The sequence below is a fragment of the Chrysemys picta genome, chromosome 17 (assembly GCF_011386835.1).
Source record: "Chrysemys picta bellii isolate R12L10 chromosome 17, ASM1138683v2, whole genome shotgun sequence".
NCBI classification, from domain to species: domain Eukaryota; kingdom Metazoa; phylum Chordata; order Testudines; family Emydidae; genus Chrysemys; species Chrysemys picta.
Window position 1 is genome coordinate 24,527,396 of NC_088807.1, and position 10,919 is coordinate 24,538,314.

The 10,919-nt window shown below is 53.3% G+C and overlaps 1 protein-coding gene across 1 annotated transcript; it reads left to right on the forward strand.

Annotated features, from left to right (window-relative positions):
• Window positions 1-6,444: 6,444 nt before the first annotated feature.
• LOC135976259 (uncharacterized) lies at window positions 6,445-8,590 on the forward strand. Its single transcript, XM_065571128.1, has 2 exons — window positions 6,445-7,368; window positions 7,966-8,590. The coding sequence occupies exons 1-2, from the start codon at window positions 6,828-6,830 to the stop codon at window positions 8,466-8,468; spliced, it is 1,044 nt and encodes a 347-aa protein (XP_065427200.1). The 5' UTR covers window positions 6,445-6,827; the 3' UTR covers window positions 8,469-8,590.
• Window positions 8,591-10,919: the final 2,329 nt, after the last annotated feature.

Sequence of the window (10,919 nt, forward strand, 5' to 3'; positions counted from 1 at the left end):
GTATACAATGATGGGGTCTAAATTAACTGTTACCACTCGAGAAAGATCTTGGCGTCGTTGTGGAGAGTTCTGTGAAAACATCCACTCAATGTGCAGCGGCAGTGAAAAAAGCGCACAGAATGGTGGGAGTCATTAAGAAAGGGATCGATCATAAGACAGAAAATATCCTATTGCCTCTATATAAATCCACGGTACGCGCACACCGTGAATACTGCGTGCAGATGTGGTCGCCCCATCTCAGAAAAGATAGATTGGAATTGGAAAAGGTTCAGAAAAGGGCAACAAAAATGACTAGGGGTCTGGAACGGCTGCCGTATGAGGAGAGATTAATAAGACTGGGACTTTTCAGCTTGGAAAAGAGATGACTAAGGGGAGATATGATTGAGGTCTATAAAATCATGACTGGGCTGGAGAAAGTAAATCAGGACGTGTTATTTACTCCTTCTCATAACACAAGAACTAGGGGCCACCACATGAAATTAAGAGGCAGCAGGTTTAAAACAAACAAAAGGAAGTATTTCTTCACACAATGCACAGTCAACCTGTGGAACTCCTTGCCAGAGGATGTTGGGAAGGCCCAGACCATAACAGGGTTCAAAAAAGAACTAAATCAGTTCAAGGAGGATCGGTCCATCAATGGCTATTAGCCAGGCTGGGCAGGGATGGTGGCCCCAGCCTCTGTTTGCCAGAGGCTGGGAATTGGTGACAGGGGATGGATCACCTGATGATTCCCTGTTCTGTTCATTCCCTCTGGAGCACCCGGCGTTGGCCACTGTGGGAAGACAGGACTCTGGGCTGGATGGACCTTTGCTCTGACCCAGTCTGGCCGTTCTTATGTTCTTATGGCTTGGGGCCAGTTGGTCTCCTCCGGATTCTCAGCCAGGAGCCCCTCCCCGGAGTCACGCAGAAGGACAGAGAGAGACAGGCCAATGCCAGGATGTCAGAGATCGGGGCCCTTGGCTGGGATGCTGATGACCTGTTTTCCGATCCTCCCCAGCCATCGCTCCCGAACCGGGGTCTCTGCTCAGGTTCGAACCACCTCCTGGGGTGGTGCGCTCCCCCACGGACTGTCTACAGGGTTGTGACGCGGTGGGAATGGTTTGTAATAGCATTGGGTTGTTGCTGCCTCGGTTTCCCTCTGAGTGTTGCGTTGCTGGCTAGCGGATGAAGGGGGGGAAGGGTTAAGTCTGCCCCGGGTTGGCGCGGGAGCCAGGAGCGGGGGCTGAGCAGAGGCTGGGATGGACAACGAGGACCAAGAGACACAGGGGGGGGGATGTCACTGCAAATCCTGGGGTGCCTGCCTCCCTGAAGGGGGGTACCCAGCTCTACCAGGGGAGCTGCTGGGGTGAAGCAGGAGGCCCGGAGCCCGGAGCCCGGGGGCTCAGTCTCCAAGGCAGGGAGGCCGCGGGGCCGACCCTGAAGGCGGAGTGGGCCCCATGTGGGGGACTGGCACCTCGCTGGGGTTCAGCCGAGAGGCTGTGGAGTTGGAGCATCTGGCCTGGGGACGGGGGGGCTCGGGCTGGCCAGGGTGTGGGGCTGCCAATGGGGGTCAGGTCAGCAGCTGAGCCGAGGTCTGGAAAAATGCCAGGAGCAGCTCAGTGTTGGACTCTGGCAACCTGTCCCGGGCTCTTGGGGTGGGGGGGAGGAGTGGGGTCTAGTGGTTAGAGCAGGGGGGGCTGGGAGCCAGGACTCCTGGGTTCTCTTCCTGGCTCTGGGAGGGGAGTGAGGTCTAGTGGTTAGAGCGGGGGGGGGGGGTGCTGGGAGCCAGGACTCCTGGGTTCTCTCCTTGGCTCTAGGAGGGGAGTGGGGTCTGGTGGTTATAGCGGGGGGGCTGGGAGCCAGGACTCCTGGGTTCCCTCCCCGGCTCCAGGAGGGGAGTGGGATCTGGTGGCTAGAGCAGGGGGGCTCAGAGCCAGGACTCCTGGGTTCTCTCCCTGGCTCTGGGAGGGGAGTGGGATCTGGTGGTTAGAGCGGGGGGGGGGGCTGGGAGCCAGGATTCCTGGGTTCTCTCCCCAGCTCTGAGAGGGGAGTGGGGTCTAGTGGTTAGAGCGGGGGAGGGGGCTAGGAGCCAGGATTCCTGGGCTCACAAATCTAAGTGATTTGGCAACAAAATGGCCAATGAAATTTAATGTGGATAAAAGTTAAGTAATGCACCTTGCAAAAAAATAACCCCAACTCTACATACAATATGATGGGGGCTACTTTAGCTACAACTAATCAGGAAACAGATCTTGGAGTCATCATGGATAGCTCTCTGAAGACGTCCACGCAGTGTGCAGCGGCGGGCAAAAAAGCAAACAGGATGTTAGGAACCATTAAAAAAGGGATAGAGAGTAAGATGGAGAATATCTTATTGCCCTTATATAAATCCATGGTGCCCACATCTCCAATACTGCGTACAGATGTGTGGTTTCCTCATCTCCAAAAAGATATACTGGCACTGGAAAAGGTTCAGAAAAGGGCAACTAAAAAGATTAGGGGTTTGGAACGGGTCCCATATGAGGAGAGATTAAAGAGGCTGGGACTTTTCAGCTTGGAAAAGAGGAGACTAAGGGGGGATATGATACAGGTCTATAAAATCATGAATGATGTGGAGAAAGTCAATAAGGAAAAGTTATTTACTTGTTCCCATAATATAAGAACTAGGGGTCACCAAATGAAATTAATGGTTGGCAGGTTTCAAACAAACAAAAGGAAGTTCTTTTTCACACAACGCACAGTCCACCTGTGGAACTCCTTGCCTGAGGAGGTTGTGAAGGCTAGGACTCTCACAGGGTTTAAAAGAGAACTGGATACATTCATGGAGGTTAAGTCCATCAATGGCTATTAGCAAGGCTGGGTAAGGAATGGTGTCCCTAGCCTCTGTTTGTCAGAGGGTGGAGATGGATGGCAGGAGAGAGATCACTTGATCATTGCCTGTTAGGTCCACTCCCTCTGGGGGATCTAGCATTGGCCACTGTTGGTAGACAGGATACTGGGCTAGATGGACCTTTGGTCTGACCCCGTCTGGCCGTTCTTATGTTCTTATGGCTCTCTGCTCAGCTCTGGGAGGGGAGTGGGGTCTGGTGGTTAGAGCAGGGGGGGCTGGGAGCCAGGACTCCTGGGTTCTCTCCCCAGCTCTGGGAGCGGAGTGGGGTCTGGTGGTTAGAGCAGGGGGGGCTGGGAGCCAGGACGCCTGAGTTCTCTACCCAGCTCCGAGAGGGAAGTGGGGTCTGATGGTTAGAGCGGGGGAAGGCCGGGAGTCAATGTCATAGTGGAGTGACTCACAGCTGATGCTGGGAGAAGGACCCTCCGTGCTGATCCGAAGCCTCCTGCCCCCGACGCTCCGCTTACCTGATTTCAGAGTCTCCGCTGCATGGGGGGCTCGGCCAGTGTTCTCGGGGCGGGGGAGTCGCGTTGGGGGGGATCACTGGGGCCCGGATCCCAGCTGGGTTTGTCCCTCGCCCTGCAGAGGAGGAAAGAGCCAGGCTGGGTGGCCGGTGGGGGTATTTCACTCCCTTCCAGCCCCTCCCAAAGCCAGGCAGACAGGTCCTGATTGGTTCCTTGGGAGCCCCTTGTTCCCCTGCTGGGGAAGCCTTAATGAGGTCCCAGGAGGGGCTGGAGTCCTCTCCCGCCCACTTCCCAGCAGCCCCGGACCCTGGCACTGCCAGCCCACCCACCTCTGCCCCAGGATGTTCCCTCAATGGGCTCCCAGCGTCAACCCAGAAGCCCCCAAACCTCCGAGGTTGGCAGAAGATGCCAAGAGCCTTAGTTTCTGAATCCTCATTCACATCAGGGTCCATTCTGGGTGTTAGGCTCCAAGCCTTGGAGGGCAGCCCCATGTACCAATCTCAATGCTCTTGCCTCCTCCAGGTAAGTCTACATTTCCAGCTGGAGAGACACACCCATCCCAGCGCTCCTCGAACTGGCACTCACAGCGCCAGCTCCAAGTGTGGTTCCCCTCCTCAGTCATTGTGCATTTCCTGACCTGTCCTCGGCGCCAGAGCTCAAGGTTCTAGGTCCTTCAAGCCCCATGTTCTAGATTCCCCAATGCTGGATTACTTTCCATGGAATAAACGGGCCCAGAGATGTGACCCTGTCACTGTCCCACATTAAATGGTGTTAAACAAAGTTCAGGGTTTGGTATCAGAGCCATCAGCCTACCTAACCCCATGGCAAACACCCCATTAAAAATCCTGTTCACCTTTCATGGAGAGAAGGCAAAGCAGTTAAGCATTGGAAATGTAAGACAAATGCACATGAAACGCGGAAGGAGAGACCAGCAACGAAAGACAACTGCGCTTCTATCTCTGCTGTTGATTTTTTATTTGCAATCTCACCGCTAGAGAATCGCGGGCCTGGCAGGTGTTTTCAGGCACCTGAACTGTTTTCAGTTCTCAGAAAACATCCGCTCGATGCAGCAAGATTAAACAGAGGAGGACTGTTCAGCTTGGAAAAGAGATGATTGAGAGGGGGAGATGATAGAGGTCTAGAAAAATCATGAATGAGGAGGAGAAAGTCAATCAGGACGTGTTATTTACCCCTTCCCATAACACAAAAGCTGGGGTCACCCAATGAAATTAACAGGCAGCAGGTTTAAAACAAACAGAAGAAAGTATTTCTTCACACAACGCACCGTCAACCTGTGGAACTCCTTGCCAGGGGATGTTGTGAAGGTCAAAAGTAGAACTGAGTTACAAAAAGAATGAGATAAATTCTTGGAGGGTAGATCTATCAATGGCGATTAGCCAAGATGGTCAGGGACGTAACCTCACGCTCTGGGTGTCCCTAAACGTCCGATGGCCGGAAGCTGGGAGTGGACAACAAGGGATGGATCTCGCAATAACTGCCCTGGTCTGTTCATTCCCCTGAAGCATCTGGCACCGGCCACTGTCGGAAGTCAGGATACTGGGCTGGATGGACCATTGGCGTGACCCAGTTTGGCCGTTCTTATACAGCTACTCCGAGACCTGGCCAACTTGTACCAGCATGGGGCTGTTTCAGGCATTGCTTGTCTCTCTGGTTATGGGCTCACAGCCATGTTGCAAAATATATGTCTTGCCTGGCTAAGTGAGACTCTTAGGTTATGTCTACGCCGGAGCTGGGTCTCCCAGACCAGCAGGAGGTTGAACCCCCCACAATATAAGCAGTTAAACCAACTGATTGTATCCAATGTGATTGTCCTGTCAAAATATACCCAGCGAGGTCTTTTATGAAAGTTTGCAATGCACGGACCTCAGCGCAGCAGGACTGTTCCAGTTCTGAGCGTCACACAGTCAGGGAGATGTGGACAAACTGGAGAGAGTCCAGAGGAGAGCAACAAAAATGATGCAAGGTGGAGCAAACGTGGCCTAGGCAGAAAGGTTTAAAAAACAACAACGGAACATGTTTAATCTGGAGAAAAGACGGCGGGGGGACCTGATAGCAGCCTGCAAATCTGTTCTAAAGAAGCCAGGGATCGATTGTTCTCTGTGTCTCCTGAATTTTGGACAAGAAGCTATGGGCTTCATCTGCAGCAAGGGAGATAGAGGTTAGATCTTAGGTCTGGTCTATGCTAAGGAGATAGATCGACGCACGGCAGCTCATGTTGACCTAACCATGGACGTGTCTACACTTAAATTTTGCTCCTGTCGATGTAACTGCTCCACCATGCTGACTTAACAACTCCACCCACACGCGTGGCGTAGAGTCATGATTGGTGGCGTTAGGTCGGCGCAGGGTCGGTGATGATGCGGCGTCCAGGAGCGGTCCCACAACGTCCCACCCTGCAGTACAATCGATATAAGCGCTCTGGCTGACAACGCGCCCTGCTGACACCAGAAGCCCCGTGTGGACTCGTACGAGCAATGGAATTACCGTGACAGCTGGATGTCGCCGTGAGTTAGGGCGAGTTAATTTGGAAGTGTAGACATGGCCTTAGGAAAAACTAGTTCAGCTCCAGAACCGGCTCCCAAGGGGGGGCTGTAGGATCCCCATCATTGGAGGTTTTTAAGAGCAGATTGGCTGTATTAGTAGGAGTGTTGCCAGCAGATCGAGGGAAGTGATTATTCCCCTCTGTTCGGCACTGGTGAGGCCACATCTGGAGTATTGCATCCAGTTGTGGGCCCCCCACTACAGAAGGGATGTGGACAAATTGGAGAGAGTCCAGCGGAGGGCAACAAAAATGATTAGGGGGCTGGAGCACATGACTTACGAGGAGAGGCTGAGGGAACTGGGATTGTTTAGTCTGCAGAAGAGAAGACTGAGGCGGGATTTGATAGCTGCTTTCAACTACCTGAAGGGGGGTTCCAAAGAGGATGGAGCTCGGCTGTTCTCAGTGGTACCAGATGACAGAACAAGGAGCAATTGTCTCAAGTTGCAGTGGGGGAGGTCCAGGTTGGATATTTGGAAACACTATTTCACTAGGAGGGTGGTGAAGCACTGGAATGGGTTCCCTGGGGAGGTGGTGGAATCTCCTTCCTTAGGCCTGGTCTACACTACGGGTTTAGGTCGACTTTAGCAGCGTTAAACCGAATTAAGCCTGGACACGTCCACACAACGAAGCCCTTTCTTTCGACTTAAAGGGTCCTTTAAACCGGTTTCTTTACACCACCTCTGACGAGGGGATTAGCGATAAAACCGGTCTTTGTGGGTCGGAATTGGGGTAGTGTGGACGGAATTCGACGTTATTGGCCTCCGGGAGCTATCCCACAGTGCTTCATTGTGACCGCTCTGGACAGCACTCTCAACTCAGATGCACTGACCAGGTAGACAGGAAAAGACCCGCGAAGGTTTGAATTTCATTTCCTGTTTGCCCAGCGTGGAGAGCACAGGTGACCCCGCAGAGCTCATCAGCACAGGTAACCGTGATGGAGTCCTCCCAGGATCGCAAAAGAGCTCCAGCATGGACCGAACGGGAGGTACGAGATCTGCTCGCCATATGGGGAGATGAAGCAGTGATAGCTGAACTCCGTAGCAGTAAAAGAAATGGAAAAGTATTAGAAAAGATCTCCAAGGCCATGAAGGACCGAGGCCATAACAGGGACACACAGCAGTGCCGCGTGAAAATTAAGGAGCTACGGCAAGCTTACCACAAAGCCAGAGAAGCAAACGGAAGGTCCGGGGCAGAGCCGCAAACTTGCCGCTACTACGCGGAGCTGCATGCGATCCTAGGGGGTGCAGCCACCACTACCCCAACCGTGTGCTATGACTCTCTCACTGGAGAAACACACAGGGAAGACGGTTCGGGGAACGAGGAAGATGACGATGGAGGTACTGTAGGTAGCTCACAGCAGCAAGGAAGCGGAGAAACCGGTTTCCCCAACAGCCAGGATATGTTTGTGACCCTGGACCTGGAACCAGTAACCCCCGAACTCACCCAAGACCCTCAGGGCACACAGGAGACCTCTGGTGAGTGTAACTTTGTAACTATTTGTAAACATTACAAAAAAAAAGCAAGCGTGTTTAATGATTACTTTGCCCTGGCAATCGCGGCCAGTACATCTACTGGAAAAGTCTGTTAACGTGTATGGGGATGGAGCGGAAATCCTCCAGGGACATCTCCAGAAAGCTCTCCTGGTTGAAATGGGGTGATTTTATTAAGGGGACATTCAGAGGCGCCCGTTCCTGCTCTTCTGACCAGAAATGTTCCCCGCTGTTAACCACGCGGTGGGGGGAGGGGTGAAGTGATCATCCCAGAGAATCGTGTGTGTGTGTGGGGGGGGGGGGGGTTTACTTGTGTTTGTGCCGCATGTTAACCGGGAAACCGCAGCCCCTCCTTTTACATTGAAACCCCATTTTAAATGGACAACCCAATTCATCCTTGATATGGGAAATGCGCTGCTGTTTGCAACCTTTCCCGCATGTTAAGAAGGTTAAAAAAGCCAAAACACTGTGGCCTACGATGGCTGCCTGCAAGCCGAAATATGCGACCTTGTAATGAAAGAGTGTACCCATTGTTCTCTAAAATGTGTCTTTTTTAACCACCTCTCCCTTCTCCTCCGCCAGCTGCAAATGTTTCTCCTTCGCAGAGGCTCGTGAACATTAGAAAGAGAAAACGTAGGACGAGGGACGAGATGTTCACGGAGCTGCAGATGTCCGCCCAGGCTGATAGAGCACAGCAGAATGCGTGGAGGCAGTCAATGACGGAGATGAGAAAAGCCCAATATGAACGAGAGGAGAGGTGGCGGGCTGAATCGCGGGAAGAACAGAGCAAGTGGCGGGCTGAAGACGATAGGTGGCGTCAGCTTGCAGACAGACGGCAAGAGGCAATGCTCCGTCTGCTGGAGCATCAAACTGATATGCTCGAGCGTATGGTTGAGTTGCAGGAAAGGCAGCAGGAGCAGAGACCGCCGCTACAGCCCCTGTGTAACCAACAGCCCTCCTCCCCAAGTTCCATAGCCTCCTCACCCAGACGCCCAAGAACACGGTGGGGGGGCCTCCGTCCACCCAGTCACTCCACCCCAGATGATCGCCCAAGCATCAGAAGGCTGGCCTTCAATAAGAGTTAAAGTTTTAAAATGCAGTGTGTCCTTTTCCATCCCTCCTCCCCCACCCATCCCAGGCTACCTTGGCAATTATCCCCCTACCTCTGTAAGGAACTAATAAAGAATGCATGAATGTTAAAAAAAATGACTTTATTGCCTCTGCAAGCGGGAGGGGAGGGTGGGGTGGGGTGGTTGGTTTACAGGGAAGTAGAGTGAACCGGGTCGGTGGGGGGGGTTTGGAGGGTTCATCAAGGAGAAACAAACAGAAGTTTCACACAGTAGCCTGGCCAGTCACAAAACTCGTTTTCAAAGCTTCTCTGATGCGCACCGCGCCCTGCTGTGCTCCTCTAACCGCCCTGGTGTCTGGCTGCGCGTAATCAGCGGCCAGGCGAGTTGCCTCAACCTCCCACCCCGCCATAAAGGTCTCCCCCTTACTCTCACAGATATTGTGGAGCGCACAGCAAGTAGCAATAACAATGGGGATATTCTTTTCGCTGAGGTCTGAGCGAGTCAGTAAGCTGCGCCAGCGCGCTTTTAAACGTCCAAATGCACATTCCACCACCATTCGGCACTTGCTCAGCCTGTAGTTGAACAGGTCCTGACTCCTGTCCAGGCTGCCTGTGTACGGCTTCATGAGCCATGGCATTAAGGGGTAGGCTGGGTCCCCAAGGATCACGATAGGCATTTCAACATCCCCAATGGTCACTTTCTGGTCCGGGAAGAAAGTCCCTTCCTCCAGCTTTCGAAACAGAGCAGAGTTCCTGAAGACGCGAGCATCATGTACCTTTCCCGGCCATCCCACGTTGATGTTGGTGAAACGTCCCTTGTGATCCACCAGGGCTTGCAGCAGCATTGAAAAGTACCCCTTGCGGTTTATGTAGTCGGTGGCTTGGTGCTCCGGTGACAAGATAGGGATATGGGTTCCGTCTATGGCCCCGCCACAGTTTGGGAATCCCATTTCAGCAAAACCATCCACTATTGACTGCACGTTGCCCAGAGTCACTACCCTTGCTATCACCAGGTCTTTCATTGCCCTGGCAAATTGGATCACAGCAGCCCCCACCGTAGATTTGCCCACTCCAAATTGATTCCCGACTGACCGGTAGCTGTCTGGCGTTGCAAGCTTCCACAGGGCTATCGCCACTCGCTTCTCAACTGTGAGGGCTGCTCTCATCTTGGTATCCTGGCGTTTCAGGGCAGGGGACAGCAAGTCACAAAGTTCCATGAAAGTGCCCTTACGCATGCGAAAGTTTCGCAGCCACTGGGAATCGTCCCATACCTGCAGCACGATGCGGTCCCACCAGTCTGTGCTTGTTTCCCGGGCCCAGAATCGGCGTTCCACGGCATCAACCTGCCCCAGTGACACCATGATTTCCACATTGCTGGTGCCTGTGCCTTGTGAGAGGTCTATGTCCATGTCAATTTCCTCATCACTCTCGTCGCCGCGCTGCAATCGCCTCCTCGCCTGGTCCGGGTTTCGCCTTGGCATGTCCTGGCTCTGCATATACTCCAGGACAATGCGCGTGGTGTTCATAGTGCTCATAATTGCCGCGGTGATCTGAGCGGGCTCCATGATCCCAGTGCTAGCTATGGCGCCTGGTCAGAAAAAAGGCGCGAAAGTAGTATCTGATGGACCAGGAGAAGGAGGGAGGGCGGGAGGGAGGGAGGGCCGAGTGACGACATGGCGTACAGGTACAGGAACAGGGAGAAACACAAACAACTGTCACACAGAATGGTCCCCCCAAAGATTAAAATGAAAACCCTGGGCTTAGCAGGCCATTGATTTCACGGAGGAAGGGGAAGCATATGAATACAGAACAAATCTATTTTTTACATCTTAAGGTGGCAGCCGACGGTGCAGCATGAGTGACAGCCATACCAGTACGACGATGACGGATACCAATCATAAAATACCATCATCTGCCAAAAGGCAAGGGGCTGCTGCTGTGTAGCAATGCAGCCCCACGTCTGCCAGCCCCACGTCCGCCAGCACCCAGCATCGCCCTCGGCCTCTTCTGGGTGCTTAGCAGACAATACTGGGCAATTGGCAGAAAATAGTATATTACGACTGGTAGCCATCATCATCGAAACAGTAGCATGTCTGCCCAGGTGGCCATGATTGACAGCCACACCAGTACGACGACGATGGGTACCAGTCATAATATACCATCGCCTGGCAAGGGGCTGGTGCAATGCAGCCCTACGGCTGCCAGCCCCATGGCTATCACTCATGCTACACCGTCTACCGCCAAAAGGCAGTTAGCAGCTGCTGCTGTGTAGCAATGCAGTCCCACGTCTGCCAGCACCCAGAGGACATATGGTGACGGTGAGCTCAGCTGAGCTGAGCGGGCTCCATGCTTGCCGTGATATGTTGTCTGCACAGGTAACCCAGGTAAAAAGGCGCGAATCTATTGTCTGCGTTGCTGTGACGAGGGGGGAGGGGCCTGACGACATGTACCCAGAACCGCCCGCGAC

Coding starts and splice junctions, on each gene's coding strand:
- LOC135976259 (XM_065571128.1), top strand. CDS start 6,828: ATGGAGTCCTCCCAGGATCGCAAAAGAGCTCCAGCATGGACCGAACGG. Junction 7,369..7,965: donor GGGCACACAGGAGACCTCTG/GTGAGTGTAACT, acceptor CTCCTCCGCCAG/CTGCAAATGTTTCTCCTTCG.